This window comes from Oryzias latipes, chromosome 24 (assembly GCF_053564925.1).
Source record: "Oryzias latipes strain Hd-rR chromosome 24, Olatipes_Hd-rR_3.1".
NCBI classification, from domain to species: domain Eukaryota; kingdom Metazoa; phylum Chordata; class Actinopteri; order Beloniformes; family Adrianichthyidae; genus Oryzias; species Oryzias latipes.
In genome coordinates, this window is record NC_136260.1 from 1,831,029 (window position 1) to 1,855,631 (window position 24,603).

The 24,603-nt window shown below is 44.8% G+C and overlaps 2 protein-coding genes and 1 non-coding gene across 4 annotated transcripts; all 3 read right to left on the bottom strand.

Annotated features, from left to right (window-relative positions):
- Nucleotides 1-173: 173 nt before the first annotated feature.
- Nucleotides 174-6,365, bottom strand: LOC101158661 (galectin-8). 2 transcript variants are annotated; one of them, XR_013654175.1, is made up of 9 exons: nucleotides 5,880-6,365; nucleotides 4,994-5,082; nucleotides 4,710-4,917; nucleotides 4,324-4,446; nucleotides 4,204-4,248; nucleotides 4,102-4,128; nucleotides 2,560-2,648; nucleotides 878-1,723; nucleotides 174-778 (listed from the first exon to the last, which is right to left on the bottom strand). XR_013654175.1 is itself a non-coding variant. In XM_004084834.5 (9 exons), exons 1-9 carry the CDS (start codon nucleotides 5,997-5,999, stop codon nucleotides 629-631), a joined length of 1,017 nt encoding a protein of 338 aa, XP_004084882.3. In that variant the 5' UTR covers nucleotides 6,000-6,365; the 3' UTR covers nucleotides 174-628. The 2 variants fall into 2 exon arrangements, 1 of the variants encoding a protein (XP_004084882.3); XM_004084834.5 differs by having other exon boundaries at nucleotides 878-1,043.
- A 4,866-nt stretch (nucleotides 6,366-11,231) lies between these two features.
- Nucleotides 11,232-14,844, bottom strand: LOC101166844 (ribonucleoside-diphosphate reductase subunit M2). The gene is made up of 10 exons (XM_023952886.2): nucleotides 13,744-14,844; nucleotides 13,598-13,663; nucleotides 13,064-13,195; nucleotides 12,878-12,994; nucleotides 12,668-12,801; nucleotides 12,424-12,518; nucleotides 12,222-12,355; nucleotides 12,043-12,147; nucleotides 11,856-11,969; nucleotides 11,232-11,599 (listed from the first exon to the last, which is right to left on the bottom strand). The coding sequence occupies exons 1-10, from the start codon at nucleotides 13,831-13,833 to the stop codon at nucleotides 11,447-11,449; spliced, it is 1,140 nt and encodes a 379-aa protein (XP_023808654.1). The 5' UTR covers nucleotides 13,834-14,844; the 3' UTR covers nucleotides 11,232-11,446.
- LOC111947127 (small nucleolar RNA SNORD94) lies at nucleotides 11,668-11,802 on the bottom strand. Its single transcript, XR_002872942.1, has one exon. It is a non-coding gene; the product is annotated as a small nucleolar RNA SNORD94 (small nucleolar RNA).
- Nucleotides 14,845-24,603: the final 9,759 nt, after the last annotated feature.

Sequence of the window (24,603 nt, forward strand, 5' to 3'; positions counted from 1 at the left end):
TCAGAGATGTGGGGGGGGGGGGGTCTTTCTGGCTTGAATCATATTAGCTGAGTTCATATTTGCTGGTAAGGAGTTATATAGTAAATATAATTATTTTATTACAAACTGGCACCAAGAGGTTCCAAAATTCTTTGGAAATGTTCATCAGTTTAACCAAAGTCATGGCATTCATGTAGGAAGAGGATTCATCCCTTAGTTTATTTAACTTTATTTTACAAAGTCTGTAGAATTAGAAATTTGTCAGTGCAGATGCATAACTTGGTGGCTAGCTGTGTCTGCAGAGCAGGACTCCAGGTATCGGGGGTGGATTCACCGTGTTCGGCCTGGAGCCCACTTCCTGTCCTTCATCACAGGAGCTCAAGATTGGCTCACAGGTCTGTTCCAGTGAAACAGTCAAGTGGAATACTTCCACCCCCCATTAAAACAGGAAGCTGGTACTGATCTTTGACAGAAACAGTGTTCATTTGAAAGGAATACAGGCAAAAGGTTTTGCCAACTGAAAAACGTGAGCAGAAAGAGGCAGCTTCTTCACAGCCACAAAGCAGAGCGGCTCTGGTCCAACCAGGACGACCACGGAGATGAGAACTACACTGTTTGTTTCAGTGCTGGTTTGTGACGCCGCCTGGACTTAATGCATCCTGACGGCGAGCAGCCGGATGTCCCCCAGCACCTCCAGCATGTCGATGCAGCTCAGGTCCTGCACACGGTGCCGGTACTGCAGCTGGTGCTGCCCGTTTACAGCCAGCTTGAAGTGCTTGCAGTCACAGAGGATGATCATCTACACAGACATGAAGGTCAGTACATTCACAGCAGCAAAATCACAGCTCCTAAAGTAACACCTCCAGCTGTGTGTGTGTGTGGGGGGGGCAGAGATCACCTCAAAATACTGTCCTGCAGAAAAGGGAAAGCAGTCCAGCTCGGTCTCCTCAGGGCCCCAGCACTCAGACAGGAAGGAGTTCCTGACAAAGACGCCTCTGTTCAGATGGGGGTTCAGGTGGAGAGCAATGTCATTGTGGCTCCGCCCCCGCAGGTTCACACTAAAACTGGAAAGGGGGAGAGAATATTGGGTCTGTCATCTATAGAAAATGTAAACACTTCATACTTATGACTAAAGAGAAAAATCTGTTCATCTGGAATGAAGTCTGTCAGTTTGGAGGATATGATGTCATCCTGACAGGAACAATAGAGAATGATCAGATATTTGACAGTAAAAACAACCAATAGGTGTTCTTTCCCTTATCTGTGGTCAAAATGCTCAGACGTTTTTTTCCCCGAGTCAGAGGAATTCTGAAACCCTCCCAGGAGAGAAGATGGACCTGAACTCTTGTATCTTTGAGATAGGAAGAAAGCAGTTAAACAGGACCAGAGAGGCCCAAACGTCTCTGCCTGTTCAGTCAAATATTCTGATCTATTGTATCAAACGCTGCACTCAGATCCAGTAGGACCAGGACAGGCAGTTTCTGCGTGTCCAGGTTACATAATAATGTCCTTAACTATTTTGAAAAGGTCTGCATGACTGCTGTCCTCATTCTGTCTTTATCTGCACCGACCCGTGTGTCTCTGAATCAGCCACAAATCTCTTCATAGTACGATGATCACGCTGAAGTTTTAGTGAAAATTAAGAAAATGTTCATTCTCCTTATCTGGTTCAGACTCCAGGTGACTGACTGAGCGTGCTCTCCTCATGGGGTGGGGGTGTTCACAGGGGGGCTTTGTAGCTGTGCTAAAGAGGACAGAAGCGACTCATTTGTGATAGACTTTAGGAAAAACACTTCCTGGACAGTGAAAACAGCAAAAGCAGAGAGAAAAGACGGATTCACAATCAATGAAGGAGTTTAGCTAGAAAAATGTCTTTGAAAATAATGTTGTAATGACTTCCTCTCTGTTTACATTCAATATAATATCATTTTATGAAACATTGCTTCTCGGTAAAATCCTGTAATATTTAGCAGGTGGATTTTTTCCTCTTCTAGTGACTGCAGGTCAGTGGAGCAGTGACTTCAAGCTGCAGCATCAAACACACACAGCTGAATCTATAGAGGCTGTTGTTAGCAAGAATTTGTTTCTACACCTAAAACAAACTCTGTGGAGGGGGAGAAGTATTTCTCTTTATGAAATACTCCCAAACATCTGATCTACAAACATTAATACAGCTTGGATTTAGATGAACTTTGGTTTTGAGCATATTTTCAAAAGAGATGTTAAAGTAATTTATGTTAAAATATTCCATCATTTGTAATTTTTGTTAAAGAAAATAAACTTGATAGTTTCATGAACAGATCAGAAACTCTAGTGTTTTATGAGAAGAAGGAATTCTCATATGTCTGAAGCTAAAATTCAGCATTCAAATCCTTCCAGAATACCCCCCCACACACACACACACAGTGTGTGTGTTGTTGGTCCGTTTCTGCACCTCGTAGTACACAGGCTGTGAGTTCATCTTTCTGAAATCTTTTCTCTTCTTCCCTTCAGATCACAGACAGACATGCGTCATGTGGGCAGCCTGCTCAGTGTTTGTGGTCTGGGGGTGTTTTTAGCTGTTAAGGTAGAGACCTTTACCTCTTTGAGGATGGTCTGGTTTCTGCCTGGATGACGATGCTCCTCCCCACGCTGAGCCCTGGGACCAGCTGCCCTCTGAAGGGGACGCTCTGCAAACAGAATACCTGCTCAGGACACAGCCAGCTTTAGTTAAGCTTGCGTACGTCAGCAGAATCTGAGAAGATTAGCTGCCGCCGCCCGATTTTTATGGAAATCGTTGGCGTGGTCACGCCTGCATGTGGTCACGCCTGCATGTGGTGGCAGTCAGTGAGGCGGGGATTACGTCATCGCAAAAGTGGGCGACATCTGGGAGTCACAGCCGGATCGCCGACCGGCTGCAGCTCTGACTGGACGATGTGTGAATGTCTCCGGACGGCTGCCGTCCATACCAAGTGCCGCGCTGGGGAAGGGTTCTCTGTGTGCAATCGCGCAGTCTCAGTGCACAAGAAAATATGTGCAGCGCACAAAGTCTAATGACACACTACTGAGATACACATATATACTATTTGCATCAAAAACAAAGTTACAAAGTCAAATTCAGCAGAGATGTGGCGTTCACCATTGAACAGATGGTTACCATGAAGGATGTGAATGGACTCTGTCGGCTGGGAACTGCTCTTTATTTTCTTCTTTGTTCCTCCATGAGTTTCACATGTTCACATAAATGCTTAAACGAGCAGAAGCAAAAGAAGAGGACGGCCTCAGAGGGGCAGGGGGGGTCTCTCACAGGGGTCCTCAGGGAGCTTGTATGTGTGCATAGACAGGAAAAATCCCAGGGAACCTTCCTGCCATGGGATTGCCACTGCACCACCTCCAAATGTGCCATGGCGGTGGCTGACCCATGTCAAAAAATAGTCCAGTCACCGCTGAATTTCAACTTTTGCTTAAAACCTTGGCGGCCGCCGCACGATTACAAGTGCTGGCTCACGGCCACCTGCCGGTTTGCTGAAGAATTGGCATTTAGTTCATATGCCACCGTAGCTTTAACTGACCGCTGTATGAGGACAGGTACAGCTCTGCTTAAGAGAATCAGAGGGACTGATGCCTTTTCAGTGCTTTAATCTGGGCTCAGTCTGATGTCACGACTGGAAGCTGAAGGGTTAGAAACAGAAACGGAACGGCACTGCCTGCAGGTCGCTCCACCCACTTCCACAACAAACTGAAAATGATGATTGGACAAATTTAAACTTTACACTCAGTTTGGTCCATCAGCCTGCCAAATAAAGAACAATCACCAAAAATGCCTGGAAAAAATATGCTAAGAACATATGAAATCAAATTTTTAAACTTGGAAGTCAATTTTCATAACCGGACTCCTGTGGTCTTTTAAGGAACTGACACGTTCTAAGACAGCCGAGTTCCCCAAATAGGCCGTATTTGGACAGATGTTGATGTGGGTGGAGCATTCTGATTACTACAGGTAACCTACTTCAGGCTTCCTTTTCCTTCTTGTGAATCCATTTTGTGACTGTTTGTGGCATTTGTAGCTTCAGGAAAGAGCAGCAGAGAGAATCTGTAACCACAGAAGCAGCACCGCCAATCACTGGCCACACAGAAACTCACCAGGTCACCTGATGCAGACACAATGGCCTAGAAGAAGAGCAGACAAAGAATCAGAGGTTGCATTCTCCAGAAGTGTGCAGGACCATCAGGGACTCTCCTCACCAGTGAGTCCTTCCTGCTCCCACTGTCAGAGGTAGAAGCGGAGCTCTGCAAGCAAACAAACGGCCTGAGACTAGTTTTCTTTTATTGACTGAAGACAAAAACGAAACAAAAAAAACTGACAGAGTTCGGAGGGACGATGCCCAGAGCCTGAACTTGAACGTCTCCTGAGATGCAGATGGTGTCGACCCGATCCAGCTCCATCCGGTGTTTGTATTCCAACAGGTGAGACCCGTTCACAGCCACCTGGGAACAGAACAAGTCATTTTAACCTCAATCTTAGACTTTTTGGAAAGGTTTTTGACGGTTCCCAGTACATTTGAATATTTTCAATTCTATTCAAATCAGTACATTTCAAATCTTTTCTACAAGTACAAAAAAGACTTTCCCATTTTCCTATCTGCAGCTGCTATAGCAACATGAAATGCTCTGTGGAATTAATAAAGGATTGTCTAAAGCTGTCAAATCCAGCAGACTGCACTCCTGTCATGAAACAGACAAACTCTTACTTTGAACTTGTCTTTCAGGATGAGGATGATGACCTCAAAGTCCACTCCGTGCCTGAAGGGCATCTTGTACAGGATCTCCTCGCGGCCCCACCGCTCCTTCTGCAGAGTGTTGCAGACGATGCACATCTTCTTCATTCTAGGGTTGAAGTGAAACGCCACGTCAGCGCGAGGCTTCACGCCGCTGCCACAGGTGAAGTCCACCTGAAACCTGTGCACACAGGAACCCGTCACCTTCTAAAACTCAGAACAAGAACATGTTTTAGTTGTCATGTTGTCCATTTCACCTGACAGCACCAGGCGGCACAGAACCCTGCAAGACCACCATTTCTCCTGGAACCAGGCCACCCAGAACTGTCCCGGCAAAGGGGATGATCTGTGGGAAACATGGACAAATAATGAAAACACTTGACTGGGAACACTAGCTGCTAGTTTATTTTCATTTGAAGATGCCTGCAGAATGCAAAAATTCGTAGTGAATCCAAAAGAACTGCATTTCCTAGAGAGAAGGCGTGTGTGAATGCAGCCATGATGAAGCTGAAAGAAAACTGAAAAAACATTTCTTACTATTTCAAAGAAATCAGCGGCACAAACAAAACTTGCACAAGAAAAGAAAATGCCCAGAAATGGTTGAATATAATTACGTTGACAAAGATGCATAAATGATTTAAATCAAAAGTGAAACCTTGAAACTTTTTGAACCTGGCTTTATGTAAGGAATCAAATATGGAGAATTAAATGGATTATCACAATTCTTCACAGTTGAAAATGTATTTGGATGCTTCAAACAATAAATAAAACATAGAAGTTCCAGTTGCCAGGATGTCTCATCAAATCAAGGTGCTGTCATGACGTCATCCGCTGTGACACACTGGGCTCCTGACTGTAAGAAATGTTTAAACGTTCAGAAAAGCCACTGGTGTTTCTGAGAATTATGTAAAAACAATTATACCAAATAAAGGGTACATAAACGACAGGAATGATCTTGTTTCTCAACTACTCACGTAAGAGCAGCGAGTAAAAAGAAAAGCTTAACTTAAGTCGCAGTAAAGACTAGAGTGAAGCTAACAGGGCAGCACAGATCTGTACAGGAGGGGTAGATCTGTGAATAATAACAGCAGTTCCTAAAAATGTCTGAACTGATGACCAACAAAAACAGAGAATGGTCTTTACCAGATCTGAAAACACTTGTCTTGTGCTGGAAATGGACATTTTCGATGTGAAAACTTGCAGCCGCGTCTTTTCGTTGTTTACTTCCGTATATGACGACAGAGAATCGCCCATGTCAATCATAGTGAAAATATCGCGAGAAAGGGGCGGGAGCAGGGAGCCCCCCTCTTTTCTGTCTTGTTTGTTTGTTGAGAAAATAGGCGTCTTCTCTTTCGTTGTTCAACCTTCAAGACTTTCTGGAAAAATCTACATTTAAAATCTGGAAAAATCTTATTAAAGCCTCAAAATGGGAAAAAAAGTACCGCCTAATTTAACTTGAATTCCCTAAATGCTTTTCTGAACGTTTAAATTGGGGCGGCCGTGGTGCAGCGGTAGGACGGTCGACCCATGGTAGGTGGGCGCCAGTGTTCGGAAGCGGAACTGCGTGATGTGTGTGTGACTGGGTGAACGTGTGTGTGACTGTGTGAACGTGTGTGTGACTGGGTGAACGTGTGTGTGACTGGGTGAACGTGTGTGACTGGGTGAATGTGTGTGTGACTGGGTGAACGTGTGTGTGACAGTGTGACTGGGTGAACGTGTGTGTGACAGTGTGACTGGGTGAACGTGTGTGTGAATGTGTGTGTGACGGTGTGAACGTGTGTGTGACAGTGTGAATGTGTGTGACTGCGTGAACGTGTGTGTGACAGTGTGAATGTGTGTGACTGGGTGAACGTGTGTGTGAATGTGTGTGTGACGGTGTGAACGTGTGTGTGACAGTGTGAATGTGTGTGACTGCGTGAACGTGTGTGTGACAGTGTGAATGTGTGTGACTGGGTGAACGTGTGTGTGACGGTGTGAAAGTGTGTGTGACTGGGTGAACGTGTGTGACTGGGTGAACGTGTGTGAGATGGTGTGAATGTTTGTGTGACTGGATGAACGTGTGTGTGACTGGATGAACGTGTGTGTGACGGTGTGAAAGTGTGTGTGACTGGATGAACGTGTGTGTGACAGTGTGAATGTGTGTGTGACTGGATGAACGTGTGTGTGACGGTGTGAATGTGTGTGACTGGGTGAACGTGTGTGACTGGGTGAATGTTTGTGTGACTGGATGAACATGTGTGTGACTGGATGAACGTGTGTGTGACGGTGTGAAAGTGTGTGTGACTGGATGAACGTGTGTGTGACAGTGTGAATGTGTGTGTGACTGGCTGAACGTGTGTGTGACAGTGTGACTGGGTGAATGTGTGTGTGACTGGCTGAACGTGTGTGTGACAGTGTGACTGGGTGAAAGTGTGTGTGACTGGATGAACGTGTGTGTGACTGGGTGAATGTGTGTGTGACTGGCTGAACGTGTGTGTGACAGTGTGACTGGGTGAATGTGTGTGTGACGGTGTGAACGTGTGTGTGACAGTGTGAATGTGTGTGACTGGATGAACGTGTGTGTGACTGGGTGAACGTGTGTGTGACAGTGTGAATGTGTGTGACTGGGTGAACGTGTGTGTGACGGTGTGAATGTGTGTGACGGTGTGAAAGTGTGTGTGACTGGGTGAACGTGTGTGACTGGGTGAACGTGTGTGAGATGGTGTGAATGTTTGTGTGACTGGATGAACGTGTGTGTGACTGGATGAACGTGTGTGTGACGGTGTGAAAGTGTGTGTGACTGGATGAACGTGTGTCTGACAGTGTGAATGTGTGTGTGACTGGATGAACGTGTGTGTGACGGTGTGAATGTGTGTGACTGGGTGAACGTGTGTGAGACGGTGTGAATGTTTGTGTGACTGGATGAACATGTGTGTGACTGGATGAACGTGTGTGTGACGGTGTGAAAGTGTGTGTGACTGGATGAACGTGTGTGTGACAGTGTGAATGTGTGTGTGACTGGGTGAACATGTGTGTGACAGTGTGAATGTGTGTGTGACTGGGTGAATGTGTGTGTGACGGTGTGAATGTGTGTGACGATGTGAAAGTGTGTGTGACTGGGTGAACTTGTGTGACTGGGTGAACGTGTGTGAGACGGTGTGAATGTTTGTGTGACTGGATGAACGTGTGTGTGACTGGATGAACGTGTGTGACTGGGTGAACGTGTGTGAGATGGTGTGAATGTTTGTGTGACTGGATGAACGTGTGTGTGACGGTGTGAAAGTGTGTGTGACGGTGTGAATGTGTGTGACTGGGTGAACGTGTGTGAGACGGTGTGAATGTTTGTGTGACTGGATGAACATGTGTGTGACTGGATGAACGTGTGTGTGACGGTGTGAATGTGTGTGACGATGTGAAAGTGTGTGTGACTGGGTGAACTTGTGTGATTGGGTGAACGTGTGTGAGACGGTGTGAATGTTTGTGTGACTGGATGAACGTGTGTGTGACAGTGTGAATGTGTGTGTGACTGGATGAACGTGTATGTGAATGCGTGTGTGAGACAGTGTGACAGTGTGAATGTGTGTGTGACTGGATGAACGTGTATGTGAATGCGTGTGTGAGACAGTGTGACTGGGTGAATGTGTGTGTGACAGTGTGACTGGGTGAATGTGTGTGTGAATGGATGAACGTGTGTGTGACAGTGTGAATGTGTGTGACTGCGTGAACGTGTGTGTGACTGGGTGAACGTGTGTGTGACAGTGTGAATGTGTGTGACTGGGTGAACGTGTGTGTGACGGTGTGAATGTGTGTGACGGTGTGAAAGTGTGTGTGACTGGGTGAACGTGTGTGACTGGGTGAACGTGTGTGAGATGGTGTGAATGTTTGTGTGACTGGATGAACGTGTGTGTGACTGGATGAACGTGTGTGTGACGGTGTGAAAGTGTGTGTGACTGGATGAACGTGTGTCTGACAGTGTGAATGTGTGTGTGACTGGATGAACGTGTGTGTGACGGTGTGAATGTGTGTGACTGGGTGAACGTGTGTGAGACGGTGTGAATGTTTGTGTGACTGGATGAACGTGTGTGTGACTGGATGAACGTGTGTGTGACGGTGCGAATGTGTGTGTGACTGGGTGAATGTGTGTGTGACGGTGTGAATGTGTGTGACGATGTGAAAGTGTGTGTGACTGGGTGAACGTGTGTGTGACAGTGTGAATGTGTGTGTGACTGGGTGAACATGTGTGTGACGGTGCGAATGTGTGTGTGACTGGGTGAATGTGTGTGTGACAGTGTGAATGTGTGTGTGACTGGGTGAACATGTGTGTGACGGTGCGAATGTGTGTGTGACTGGGTGAATGTGTGTGTGACGGTGTGAATGTGTGTGACGATGTGAAAGTGTGTGTGACTGGGTGAACTTGTGTGACTGGGTGAACGTGTGTGAGACGGTGTGAATGTTTGTGTGACTGGATGAACGTGTGTGTGACTGGATGAACGTGTGTGACTGGGTGAACGTGTGTGTGACGGTGTGAAAGTGTGTGTGACTGGATGAACGTGTGTTTGACAGTGTGAATGTGTGTGTGACTGGATGAACGTGTGTGTGACGGTGTGAATGTGTGTGACTGGGTGAACGTGTGTGAGACGGTGTGAATGTTTGTGTGACTGGATGAACATGTGTGTGACGGTGCGAATGTGTGTGTGACTGGGTGAATGTGTGTGTGACAGTGTGAATGTGTGTGTGACTGGGTGAACATGTGTGTGACGGTGCGAATGTGTGTGTGACTGGGTGAATGTGTGTGTGACGGTGTGAATGTGTGTGACGATGTGAAAGTGTGTGTGACTGGGTGAACTTGTGTGACTGGGTGAACGTGTGTGAGACGGTGTGAATGTTTGTGTGACTGGATGAACGTGTGTGTGACTGGATGAACGTGTGTGTGACGGTGTGAAAGTGTGTGTGACTGGATGAACGTGTGTTTGACAGTGTGAATGTGTGTGTGACTGGATGAACGTGTGTGTGACGGTGTGAATGTGTGTGACTGGGTGAACGTGTGTGAGACGGTGTGAATGTTTGTGTGACTGGATGAACATGTGTGTGACTGGATGAACGTGTGTGTGACGGTGTGAATGTGTGTGACGATGTGAAAGTGTGTGTGACTGGGTGAACTTGTGTGATTGGGTGAACGTGTGTGAGACGGTGTGAATGTTTGTGTGACTGGATGAACGTGTGTGTGACAGTGTGAATGTGTGTGTGACTGGATGAACGTGTATGTGAATGCGTGTGTGAGACAGTGTGACTGGGTGAATGTGTGTGTGACGGTGTGAATGTGTGTGACTGGATGAACGTGTGTGTGACGGTGTGAATGTGTGTGACTGGGTGAACGTGTGTGAGACGGTGTGAATGTTTGTGTGACTGGATGAACATGTGTGTGACTGGATGAACGTGTGTGTGAATGTGTGTGTGAATGGATGAACGTGTGTGTGACTGGGTGAACATGTGTGTGACGGTGTGAATGTGTGTGTGACTGGGTGAATGTGTGTGACTGGTTTAACATGTGTGAGACGGTGTGAATGTTTGTGTGACTGGATGAACGTGTGTTACTGGATGAACGTGTGTGTGATGGTGGGAATGTGTGTGACTGGGTGAAAGTGTGTGACTGTAAAGCGCTTTGAGCCTTGAAGGTAGTATATTTAAAATGTATGCTTGAGCCGCCTAAAGACTACAAACGATGCATTGTGGGAAACTGTCTTGTAGTTGGAAGTGATGCTGAACAGAAACAGCTGGCGCTCAATGAGGGAAATCTGTATTTTGTAACTCCTATAGTAAATCACTGATGACAAACTAAACAGGATCTGTTTTTACAAATGGTTGTAATTGAATCCATCATTCAAATTACTTTATTAGAAATTATTTTACTGGAAACATTTGATACATCGTTTTGGTTTTAATGCTAAACATGTTATTTGTCTGCACATTAAATGAACCCAGCAGCTATTTTTCATTTATTGTCCCTGGACAAATGTTAAACTTAAACTTTCTACCTACAAAGCTACCAATAAATAAAATGTCAGACAATGAGTTGAAATGGCTATTGATCACCGTTGTACCTAAACCCCAGAAAGACAAACATCTCCATGTTTGTTAAAATGGACCAAAGATCTTTGCAAAAAGTCTTCAGCTCTAAATTCATTCATTCCAGACACCATCAGGAGTATAGACACTCCAAGAAGTCAGCTACCCGATGACACCAAGTTTCCTGAGCTCTGGTGTTAAAGTCAGCAGTTTCTTTTTGGTTTTGACTGCATTATTGACAAAAGCATTTTCTAAATTACAGTAATTTGTTACCGGACAGCAGCATCACCACAGAACCTTGCGGGTAAACAGATGCTGGTTTAGCCTGTTGTTGCCATCTTTTCTTAGCTTGTTTTTTAACCAAATTATTCTCTTAATTTTACAGCAAATGTGTCAATATTTAGTACCATTTATTCAAACCCAATATCTCAATAAAAGTGTTAGACAATGGGGAGCTGAATCTTTAATTTAAACACTTGAAAAATATCCAGTTCAACAATAAAATGTATTACAAAAAATAAAACGTCGTTAAAAACAAAAATTACTATATACACATTTTCAGTTTGTAAACAGACTGACAGCAGTCGCCTGATTAGCTGAAGCTTCAGATTTAGTGCACATCCCAGCACACTGTGGCCTGACTGCACTTCATGACCCCTGCAGGCTCAGAAGTCAGCATCCAGCCTGAAGGTGTTGTCTGTGGGGCCCGCCATGACCCCCATCCTCTGGTACTCTCCTACTCTCTTCTCAAAGAAGTTGGTCTTTCCTTCCAGAGAGATGTTCTCCATGAAGTCAAAGGGGTTCTCTGCTCTGTAGATCTGTGAACAGACAGAAGGGTCAGAAGTCCGGCTTGTGTCCCGCTGCAGGAAGGCCCGCGGCGGCGGATGCAGGTCAGTGTGGCGTCTGTGTCGCGCTGCTTCCCGTCTGACAGTGAACCACGTGTTCCTGCCAGCCCGTGCAGCAGCGCTCAGCCCCCATCAGCGGCTGAGGTCCGTACCCCTGCGCCTCTCATCATGCCTGCACGGTCTATGCCCCCTCCGCCCCATGCCCCCCCCCCCCCCCCCCCCCCCTCACCTTGGAGAAGCCCAGCTCCAGCAGCAGCCTGTCGGCTACAAATTCGATGTACTGCTTCATCAGCTCGCAGTTCATCCCGATCAGCTTGACGGGCAGAGCCTCGGTCAGGAACTCCTGCGGAGCAGAAGGTTAATCAGCTGAGCTGAAGGCAACGGGAGCAGAACTACAGAGACGCCGCCAGTCTAACCTGCTCGATCTCCACAGCGTTCCTGATGATCTCTGTGACGGTTTCTGAGGAGGGCTTGTTCACCAGGTGTTTGAACATCAGGCAGGCAAAGTCGCAGTGGAGTCCCTGAAGGCAGCACAGAGCCATTACGGCGACGGCATTGCGGCCTGCAGTTCCCGTCTGAGCACAGCGGCACTCACCTCGTCTCTGCTGATGAGCTCGTTACTGAAGGTCAGGCCGGGCATCAGGCCCCTCTTCTTCAGCCAGAAGATGGCAGCAAAGGAACCAGAGAAGAAGATCCCCTCCACCGCTGCAAAGGCCACCACCCTCTCCCCTGAATGTTCAGAAACACAGTCAGTACCAGGGCGTGGGGCAGCACCACCACGCAGGTAGACGGCTCACCATAGGCGGCGTGCTTGTTTCCAATCCAGTTCAGGGCCCAGTCCGCCTTCCTCTTCACACACGGCAGAGTCTCGATGGCGTTAAACAGGTATTCTCTGAGGAGGAGGAGGTGTGGCTCAGTTTCTGCATTCTTTATCTTGAAAACTTCAGTTAACATGAGCTATCAAAGGACGTTTATAGAGTAGAAAATACAACCACTCTGACTGAATATTCTAAACTCTGTCTGTCAGAACCTGCAGCTTACCTCTCCTTTGGATCCTTGATGTAGGTGTCGATCAGGAGGCTGTACATCTCTGAATGAATATTCTCCATGGCTATCTGGAAACCATAAAAACACCTGGCCTCCGTCACCTGAACTTCCTGTGTGAACCGCTCCACCTGGTGGTCAAAAAGAGAACTGAGATATCCAGCTGACTAAAACACAAGCAAGCATTAACCAGCAGCAGCTTCTCACCAGGTTCTCGTTAACTATTCCATCACTGGCTGCAAAGAAGGCCAGCACATGGGAGATGAAGAAGCGTTCATCGTCCTTTAAAGTCTCCCAGTGCTGCAGATCTTTAGACAGATCCACCTAAACACACAAAACGTGTTCAGAAGATCCAGAAACACTGAAGGAGGTCTAAAGCAGCAGAACACTTACCTCCTCTGCCGTCCAGAAAGACGCCTCAGCCTTCTTGTACATTTGCCAAATGTCGTGGTACTGGACGGGGAAGATGACGAAGCGGCGAGGATTCTCCTTCAGCAGCGGCTCCTCCTCCGTTTTAAGGCTTTTCTGTGAGGTTTGAAGTAGGGTCAAGACCAAACAAAACATCTGTGACTGTAGTTTCAATAGTTTCTTTCAGCAGTTTTTATATCCCTCAGCTTTTCCTGATTGAAGCCAATTGTGCAAAATGGTGCAGTGGAAACTAACAAGTAGAAATGTTCAAGTGGTCTTTTTTGTCCAGATTTGAGTCAGAGCGTCTAGAATGATAGAAATGACCGGGTCCTGTTCAAACCAGTTTCAAACCTGAGCACTTAAAGTGACAGTAAATATATTTACACCATCTAATCAACTCTACATCCTTCGATGAAATTGAAAAGAATAACTTCTGTGTTCTGAAAAAAAGGTAGTTGTCGGAAAACAACGCAGCATTTGCTGATGGCGATGGAGGCCATTAAGCTCAATCAGACTTACGGCGTCGCTGAAAATCTTCCGCGCCGTTTTGGACCCGAGGACGCGGCTGCTGTTCAGACTGGGCGGCTGGAAGCAGAAGACAAAGCCCGACATGAGGCGGCAGAGCGAGCTAAGGCGGAGTGAGGCTTCACCGCTGGATATCTTACCGTGTTTTCTTTGTCGAGCGCCATGCTGCTCATCTTAACGTTAACGCTGTTTTCAGTCTTCATTGAGAGGGGGGACCGCGCGGACAACATGTTGGCTTCAGCAGGAGAAAATACGACGGCACAAGTTGAAGATTAGCGTGACCAAACACGGCGCCGGAGAGCAGACACAAGCGGCGACGCAGAATGGAACGCTTTCTGAAAGACGTTCGCCTTTTTATTGAAATGTTGGCGCGTGAACCGAGACAGCCAATAAGAACACGGCTTGTCGAGTCTCTTTAAAGAGCCTTGGTGCATAAACCAATCAGAGAAGAGAACCGCAGTCACATGGTACCAAACTACAGCGGGAATTTCTAACGCTTGAAGTTATGAAACGGACTCAAAACCGGTTACAAAACCAAAATTTAAACACGAAAGCATTACCAAACGATTCAAACTAGTAACAATTTACCCATCCGAGATCAAAACTAAAAATGAAAACTGTTTAACAAATGTTAGAAGTACGTACTGTTGCTGTTTTAAAAAAGGTTTCTGTTTATTTGTCAGTCAGTAATTTAAGGTATTTCTCCAGAAACACGGGCATAAAACAATGAAAAGTTTTCGGCTAAAAATGAACAAATTACTTTAATGATTATAAGATGAAAATGTATTTATTACAATCTATTTTAGAGAAACACTGTGAATGTGTTCGCGGTTTCCCGCCACTACTTTCTTCTACAGGCATCAGATGACGTTTTGAAGTGAAACAACGGCCCCAACCGCATCTAGAAAACAACCATCGATGCTGTGTGTAGCTGCGTTTCTCGTGGATTTTAGATTCTCCGATTATAGACTCGGAATCAAAACGTTTAACGAGTTTTAGTGCCGAAAGGTTCCAATGAAGAACAAACAAAGGCGCACACAAAATCCGCGCGTCTTCTCAGCGCTTTTAAATGAGGTTTAGTTTCTGGAAGATTCTGTGCCTTTACAAAGTCAAAACTTGATCGCACCCGGTTTGACCACTAGCTTTACTGTTTTCCCTCTAAAATCAGACATTTGTTCAGTCTATTCCAATACAGACAATACATACGTCAACTGCTTCCGGGCAAATGTCATTCCAGCGCAGGCGCGCTGACCGGCAGTTTCACGTTACACCGCCTCCTATCGGCAAGGGGGACTAACAAGCGAAAGAGAAATACCTACATGTTATCATTGAAGCAAAGGAAATACATAAATCAGGTTTTATTGAAACCAAATAATACCATTGGTTGTTTATTGATAATCCATATGTAAGAGCAACTGAGGTAATCTGTTCCTAGGAAGTCCACAAAAGGATAAGCATAAGCAAATACTTCTAAAATGCCTTTTAGTTTAGTTTCACACTGATTAAAATTAGTTTTGGCTTTCTTTGTTCCCTTTTATTTTGGTCCAGACAGAAAGGTCTGAGCATGCTGAGCACAGCTGATGGCTACTTAAGGAATTTGAAAAATTCCATCCATCCCTGTTATAAAACCATTTTATCCCTTACGGGGTCATCAGGTTGCCAAGTGCTTAACCTGGCTACTGTTGGGCAAAGGTGGGGTACACCCTGGACAGGTCCAATGCAGGGCTACAATCACACACCTATTGATACCTAGGAGCAATTTTTAGTAATCAGTTCACCTATGCTGCATGTTTTTGGACTGTTGGAGGAAGCTGGAGTCCCCGGAGGAATCCCACAAACACACAAGGAGAACATGCAAACTCCACACAGAAGGGTCCCTTCTGGGACTTGAACTGGGGCCTCTCTCTTGCTGTGAGGTGAGAGCGCTGACCAGTGTGTCACCTGACAGCCCATATTGAAGCAGTTTTCATGATTAAAAAAAAAAAAATCATGCTACTTTTTCTTCCTATCAGTTCACATTATAATAACAAACCTCCTAAAAATAACAAAGGTTTTTTTTTAAATAAAAGCCTTCAAAGTCAATGTTCCACATTATTACACACAACAGAGTTCCACAACATGTTATAGATTCTAAAGAACTGAAAATGGTCATTTGTTAAATTTGCTCCATTGAAATGGTGAGTTGTTGGAGAGTTTCTGCTTGGGTTTATTTGCAGGATGTCAGAATATTCTCCCACATCCTGTTTGGATGTGAACTGCCTCCCACCCTCCAATGATGAAGATGCTCCAAAGGTTCTGAATAGGGTTCATGTCAGGGGAGGATGGGGGCCACACCATCAGTTTATTTCCTTTTCTGTCCATAGCAGCCAATGATGCAGAGGTATTCCTTAGAGCAGTGTTTTTCAACCAGTGTGCCTAGTGTGCCGCGGGAGATGGTCAAGTGTGCCGTGAGAAATTGCCCTCATTAACTGATCTAAAAGCAATTACCATCTCCAGGATATCAGCTCTTTGTTCATCCAAACAGGCCCTGATAAAACACTGAGAAGTTCTTCTTCTTTCTCTTTCGGCTTTTCCCATCAGGGGTCGCCACAGCGAATCAGCTTTTTCCACCTCACTCTATCATGAACATCTTCTACCCTAACATTAGCCAACTTCATGTCCTCTGTTAAGACATCCATATATATGATAAACTCTGTTTTGAACCCAGGAGATCAGCTGTTATCAGTAAAAGAAGAAATACCAACCTTGGACAATCGACAGTTATGGACCCTTTTTACTCTTCCCCTACAGCAGGGGTCGGGAACCTATGGCTCGCGAGCCATATATGGCTCTTTTGATGGTCACATGTGGCTCGCAGACAAATCTTTAATTATCCTTTTTTTTCATTTTTTTTCATTAGACCAGACCTTCTCGAGCGCGATGCGATGCCAGAGGCGCGCAGTAGTAGCGGTGCTTGGAGAGAAAAATATCAGTTACTATTATCTATTATTTCACAGAGTTTGTACCAGCCGGAAACCTGTGAATTGCCGTGCCTAAAACTGCGCGCTCCCGTCTCTGAGAAAGAGCGCGCAGTTGCGGGGACGGGATGTTAGAGGAAGAAAGCAGAGGGTGGGGGGTGGAGTTGTGGGCACAGGCAGCAGGTGAATCGCGCAGGGATTGTAAAAACGTAAAACCCGCTACCCGTCACTCACTGCACCGTGTGTGTTTGTGTTTGGCTCAGCGTCTGCATGTGATCAGTCTGTCTCACATCTACAGAACATTCAGACCAAGATCAGGTTTAAAGTCTCAACGCCTCATTTATCAGCAACAGCATAACAATATTATTAAAAAGAATCCACAGACTTATTGTACTTTAAAAATGTTGAAATTACATCAAATGCAGACATTCACTTGTATATTTAGTTTTAAACATCGTTGCTTACTGAGTTGGACTGGGTGGCTGATGGGCCGCGTTAAAAGTTCTGGAGTTCATGGAACGCATGAAGCAGAGATCTGATTGGCTCTCAGTTCTGTCGCTCAGCCTGTTGTTAGGCAATTTGGACCAATGGGGTTCAACTATGGGCCGAATAAGGGAAATGGGAGGGCTGAAGCGGGAGCAGGGGAATATAAAGTTGGGAGAAGCGCTCTCGTCTCGTTGGAGAGAATAAGGAGTTGCTAAATTAATTGTATGGCGTTTGTTGCGGTCTTCATTAACCAGAATAAAGAACCTTAAGAGAGGTTAAGTCTCAGTGCCTCAGTGTGGGAAAGGGACACTACATTATTGTATGGCTCTTTTGAAATTACATTTCAAAATATGTGGCGTTTATGGCTCTCTCGGCCAAAAAGGTTCCCGACCCCTGCCCTACAGCATTACTTTATTATAAAAAAAAAATACAAAAAAATATTAAAAAAAGTAAAACAAATGATTAATCACTTATTGAAAATTGTTAAATTGATTGACTTTTAATGATATTACTTCACTTTCTCCAAAACTTGATAAATTGATTCAAGAAACTTTCCTAATGTAGCATAATTTTGCACATGTTTTTAACTTTTGATACTTGATGAAATTTTTGCTATGATAAATTCCTGAAACAGTGTTGTCTGCTTTACTGATATAGTATTATGTTTTATTCATATGAATGGCTTTATAAGTAACATAATCTGCATATATATCTGCATTTGCCATGTTGATTTCTAAAATAGTTATTTTTGACGTAATACTTAAGTAATTCATCTTTGTCATGTGCTTTATCGATATCTTATGATTTTTAATTCTGTCTGATAAAAACTGGGAACCTGATATTGATAAATCATGTAATAAAATGGTTACAGTATAATCGGGGTGGGATTATATAAGTTCGCTTCCTCCCACTCCCTTTCAAGCAATATTTATTAATATGTCTAATTATCCTAAGTTTGATTAGTTACTGTATGAATGTATAACTGATGTTTATATTGCTGTTGTGTATTATTTCTACTTAATTGCTTGAAATAAACCATTTCAAATCAAATCAAATCAAATCAAATCAAATCTCCTCTTTGGCCATCCTCTTGCCTTCCTGCCAGGCAGCTCCATCTCCAACATCCTTCTACCAATATATCCACTATCCCTCCTCTGAACATGTCCAAACCATCTCAGTCTGGCTTCTCTGACTTTGTCGCTAACACAGGCAACATGAGCCGTCCCTCTGATGTACTCGTTCCTTATCCTGTCTAACCTGGTCACTCCTAAGGAGACCTCAACATCTTCATCTCCGCTACCTCCATCTCAGCCTCTTGTCTCTGTCTCACTGCTACCGTCTCTAACCCATAGAGCAGAGCTGGTCTCACCACTGTCTTGTACACCTTTCCTTTGAGTCTTGCTGGCACTCTTCTGTCACACAACACTCCTGACACTTTCCTCCACCCGCTCCAACCTGCCTGCACTCGCCTCTTCACCTCTTTTCCACACTCCCCATCACACTGAACTGTTGACCCCAAGTACTTAAACTCCTGCACCTTCTTCACCTCAGCCCCCTGTAACCTAACGCTTCTACCTTGATCCCTCTCGTTCAGACACATGTATTCTGTCTTACTACGACTGACCTTCATGCCTCTTCTTTCCAGAGCAAACCTCCACCTCTCTAGCTGTTCCTCCACCTGCTCTCTACTCTCACTGCAAATTACAATGTCATCCGCAAACATCATTGTCCAGGGAGATTCCTGTCTTACCTCGTCTGTCAGCCTGTCCATCAGCATAGCAAACAAAAAAGGACTCAAAGCTGATCCTTGGTGTAGTCCCACCTCCACCTTGAACTCCTCTGTCTGACCGACAGCACATCTCACCACCGTCATGCTTCTCTCATACATGTCCTGAACTACTCTGACATACTTCTCTGCCATTCCAGACGACCTCATACAGTACTACAGCTCCTCCCTCGGCACCCTGTCATATGCCTTCTCTAAATCTACGAACACACAATGCAGCTCCTTCTGACCATCTCTGTACTTTTCCATCAACATTCTCAAAGCAAAAATGGCATCAGTGGTGCTCTTACGGGGCATGAAACCATACTGCTGCTCACAAATCTCCACCTTCTTCCTAAGCCTGGCTTCCACTACTCTTTCCCACAGCTTCATTGTGTGGCTCATCAACTTTATTCCTCTAGCCTTCCTAACCTCATCCTTTCCAATCTCTGCTACTTCCTGCTCCACAACAACCACATCTTCCTCCCTTCTTTCCCTGTCATTTTCCTCGTTCATCAGCTCCTCAAAATACTCCTTCCATCTTTTCTGTACTCTCCTGGGTTGTTAGCACCTTTCCATCTCTGTCCTTAATCACCCTTATCTGTTGCACGTCCTTCCCATCTCTGTCTCTCTGTCTGGCTAGCCTGTACAAGTCCTTTTCTCCTTCCTTTGTGTCTAACCTGTCATATAGCTCATCGTAAGCTTTCTGTTTGGCCTTTGCCACCTCTCTCTTCACTCTACGCTGCGCTTCCTTGTACTCCTGTCTACCTTCCTCAGTCCTTTCTACATCCCACTTCCTTTTAGCCAACCTCTTCCTCTGAACGCATTCCTGTACTTCCTCATTCCACCACCAAGTGTCTTTACCGTCTTTCCTCTTTCCAGATGACACACCTAGCACCTTCCTACCTGTTTCCCTGATAATCTCTGCTGTAGTTTCCCAGTCCTCTGGAAGCTCATCCTGACCACCCAGGACCTGTCTCAACTTCTGCCTAAATTCCTCACAAGTTTCTTCATTCTGTAGCTTCCACCACTTGGTCTTCTTTTCTGTTTTCCCTCTCTTCTTCTTCCTGACCTCCAGAGTCATCTTACACACCACCATGCGGTGCTGTCTGGCTACACTCTCTCCTACCACCACTTTGCATTAACCTCTCTCAAATGACCTCGTCTACATAGGATGTAGTCCACCTGAGTACTCCTACCTCCACTTCTGTATGTCACTCTATGTTCCTCTCTCTTCTGGAAGCTTCATTGTGTGGCTCATCAACTTTATTCCTCTAGCCTTCCTAACCTCATCCTTTCCAATCTCTGCTACTTCCTGCTCCACAACAACCACATCTTCCTCCCTTCTTTCCCTGTCATTTTCCTCGTTCATCAGCTCCTCAAAATACTCCTTCCATCTTTTCTGTACTCTCCTGGGTTGTTAGCACCTTTCCATCTCTGTCCTTAATCACCCTTATCTGTTGCACGTCCTTCCCATCTCTGTCTCTCTGTCTGGCTAGCCTGTACAAGTCCTTTTCTCCTTCCTTTGTGTCTAACCTGTCATATAGCTCATCGTAAGCTTTCTGTTTGGCCTTTGCCACCTCTCTCTTCACTCTACGCTGCGCTTCCTTGTACTCCTGTCTACCTTCCTCAGTCCTTTCTACATCCCACTTCCTTTTAGCCAACCTCTTCCTCTGAACGCATTCCTGTACTTCCTCATTCCACCACCAAGTGTCTTTACCGTCTTTCCTCTTTCCAGATGACACACCTAGCACCTTCCTACCTGTTTCCCTGATAATCTCTGCTGTAGTTTCCCAGTCCTCTGGAAGCTCATCCTGACCACCCAGGACCTGTCTCAACTTCTGCCTAAATTCCTCACAAGTTTCTTCATTCTGTAGCTTCCACCACTTGGTCTTCTTTTCTGTTTTCCCTCTCTTCTTCTTCCTGACCTCCAGAGTCATCTTACACACCACCATGCGGTGCTGTCTGGCTACACTCTCTCCTACCACCACTTTGCATTAACCTCTCTCAAATGACCTCGTCTACATAGGATGTAGTCCACCTGAGTACTCCTACCTCCACTTCTGTATGTCACTCTATGTTCCTCTCTCTTCTGGAAGCTTCATTGTGTGGCTCATCAACTTTATTCCTCTAGCCTTCCTAACCTCATCCTTTCCAATCTCTGCTACTTCCTGCTCCACAACAACCACATCTTCCTCCCTTCTTTCCCTGTCATTTTCCTCGTTCATCAGCTCCTCAAAATACTCCTTCCATCTTTTCTGTACACTCTCCTGGGTTGTTAGCACCTTTCCATCTCTGTCCTTAATCACCCTTATCTGTTGCACGTCCTTCCCATCTCTGTCTCTCTGTCTGGCTAGCCTGTACAAGTCCTTTTCTCCTTCCTTTGTGTCTAACCTGTCATATAGCTCATCGTAAGCTTTCTGTTTGGCCTTTGCCACCTCTCTCTTCACTCTACGCTGCGCTTCCTTGTACTCCTGTCTACCTTCCTCAGTCCTTTCTACATCCCACTTCCTTTTAGCCAACCTCTTCCTCTGAACGCATTCCTGTACTTCCTCATTCCACCACCAAGTGTCTTTACCGTCTTTCCTCTTTCCAGATGACACACCTAGCACCTTCCTACCTGTTTCCCTGATAATCTCTGCTGTAGTTTCCCAGTCCTCTGGAAGCTCATCCTGACCACCCAGGACCTGTCTCAACTTCTGCCTAAATTCCTCACAAGTTTCTTCATTCTGTAGCTTCCACCACTTGGTCTTCTTTTCTGTTTTCCCTCTCTTCTTCTTCCTGACCTCCAGAGTCATCTTACACACCACCATGCGGTGCTGTCTGGCTACACTCTCTCCTACCACCACTTTGCAGTCATCAACCTCTCTCAAATGACCTCGTCTACATAGGATGTAGTCCACCTGAGTACTCCTACCTCCACTTCTGTATGTCACTCTATGTTCCTCTCTCTTCTGGAAGTAAGTGTTGACTACAGCCATTTCCATCCTCTTCGCAAAGTCCACCACCATCTGTCCCTCCAGATTCCTTTCCTTCACACCAAACCTGCCCATCACCTCCTCATCACCTCTTGCCCTCACCAACATGCCCATTAAAGTCTGCTCCAATAACAACTCTCTCTCCTCTGGGAAAACTCTCTATGACCTCATCCAACTCACTCCAGAATCTCTCCTTCACTTCTAACTCACAGCCAACCTGTGGCGCATACCCACTGACTACATTCACCATCACCCCTTCAATTTCTAACTTTAGGCTCATCATCCTGTCTGAGACTCTTTTCACCTCTAGAACACTGTTTACAAACTCCCCCTTCAGAATCACTCCTACCCCGTTTCTCTTCCTATCAACACCATGATAGAACAGTTTGTATCCTCCTCCAATACTACGTGCCTTGCTGCCCTTCCACCTTGGCTCCTGCACACACAGTACATCTACCTTCCTTCTCTCCATCATGTCTGCCAGCTCTCTGCCTTTCCCTGTCATTGTGCCAACGTTAAGAGTCCCTATTCTCAAACCTATGTTCCTGCCTTTTCCCTTCTCTCTCTGGCCACGGACCCTTCTGCCTCCCCTCTTTCTTCGACCAACAGTAGTCAAATTTCCACTGACACCCTGTAGGTTAACAGCATCGGTGGCGGTCGTTGTTAACCCGCGCCTCGACCGATCCGGTATGTCTAAAGTGTTGTGGATGATTCGCATGGTTATTTTGGCAATTTTTACGCCGGATGCCCTTCCTGACGCAACCCTCTCTATTTATCCGGGCTTGGGACCGGCACAGAAGTAACTGGCTTGCAACCCCTGTGGAACCCCTGAGAAGTTAAGAATATGAAATATCATAAAATTATTTTTTTCTTTGTGTTTATATGATTCTATTAAAGACATTTTGATAAGAATAACGGGATACCGCGATTTAGCTGCAGCTATAACTGTGTAAGGAAAAGTCCCGCCCCTTTAACTGTCTCCACCAATCATTCTTGAAGGCTTAATCACATGTCATCAGTCTGACCAATCAGAAGTGGTTAAAGTATTAACTTCCTTGTTTCAATTTAGCGCAAAAAAGTCTCTCTGTTCTAACAAAAATACCAGCTAAAGCTCGTCTTTAGCGGTGTAGCTTTCCACAGAATCTGGTATCAGACCGTGGAACAAGTGAACAAAACCATGAAGCTCAAAGACGCTGGTCTTTCTGCGGTCGGCGGATCACGGGCACTACATCTCCCATGATGCAGTAAAGTGACTGTCTTAGCGCACAATGAGTCTCTCCTCTGAACGTCTTAAAACAACGAACACACATCAAACAGTTTTTGAATCTTTTGACTTAATTTTTAATACATCTTTTAGAAAAAACAGCTGCAGCTTCCAGCGTTTTCTGCAACAATTATCACAAAAATGCATGTGAGATTGCAGAGCAGCTGTAGATCAATACAGACTGAGCTTTTTCTTTATTTATCTATTTTTTTGGATGCTGGTGTGCCGCGGGATTTTTGTCAAGGTTAAAGTGTGCCGTAGCTCAAAAAAGGTTGAAAAACACTGCCTTAGAGCATGAGATGGGGAATTGATGCTGTCCAATAGTGGAAAATTTATATTACAATAATCAGCATTCTAATGGAAAAGTAAAAACATTTCATATTACATGCAATAAACACACCATCACATAATTAACTTAAATGAAGTAATAATAATGTTACAAAAGAGGAATAAACCAAAATATGCGTATTTTTTCATGTTATTTCATGTGAAATTCCTTAGAAATGGTCTTTTGTTCTGACGTATCTAATCCTATTGCTGTGGTATGACATACAACAAATCCAGTACTATTGGTTTTAAAAATAATTGCAATACTATTCCATTTTTGACCTATTTTACTTGTGCAATATTTTTATGAAAGCAGTTTTTTAAGTTAATGCCAAATTATGTTTTAAAAAGTTATTTGATCTGCTGCTTTTGAATTAAATAAAATGTCATATATATTGGAAATGTTTTTGTATTTCTTTGTATTAGAGTTCACATTATAGTCTGTGATAGCACCGTTGTTAAGGAGAAATGTTAAATAGGTACTTCATGTCATAAACCTAGCTGCTAGCGCTCTGCTCTGGAGGATCCTCCACCTTGATGTTGGTGGGACTCCAGAGACTCCAGCAGCTTCAAACATGTGCTTGCTGCTTTGTAATGCTATTTCAGCAGCTGCTCTCTTAATCTGATGGATCTGTCTGGTAGAAACCTTCCTCATTCTGTCTTTATCTGCACCAACCCGTGTGTCTCTGAATCAGCCACAAATCTCTTCATAGTACGATGATCACGCTGAAGTTTTAGTGAAATATCAAAGGTTTTTATACCTAGTTTAAAACTTTTAACTATTACACACTTTCAGCAGCAGAGATCCTTTTTCTTTCCCAATTTTATCTTTTTGAAATGTAAATACGGTTTGCATAATACTTTGGAACCACTGTAATCCCTAAGAATATTATCTTCACTGCCACTTGCGTACCAGTAATGAAAAAAAACAGGTACACATCTTTTACTAAGTCAAATGTCAGAGTCAACTATAAAATCAGAGTGGCTACACTGGACAGTAGAAAGGCACCTGTCTTTCTTCTTTTTGAGAACCTAATTTTTAAATTTAAATGTATTTATTTTTCACACTGTGTTTATTGTTACCCTCATGTTTTTGTTTTGTTCTATCATCTTTTTCCTTCTAAAATTTTAGCCAGCGATTTCACAAACTCTAAATGATCATTTAAAACTCCATCAAAGGGGAATTTGGAAAGTTGTTTTTCCTACAGAATCCAAAAACTGAA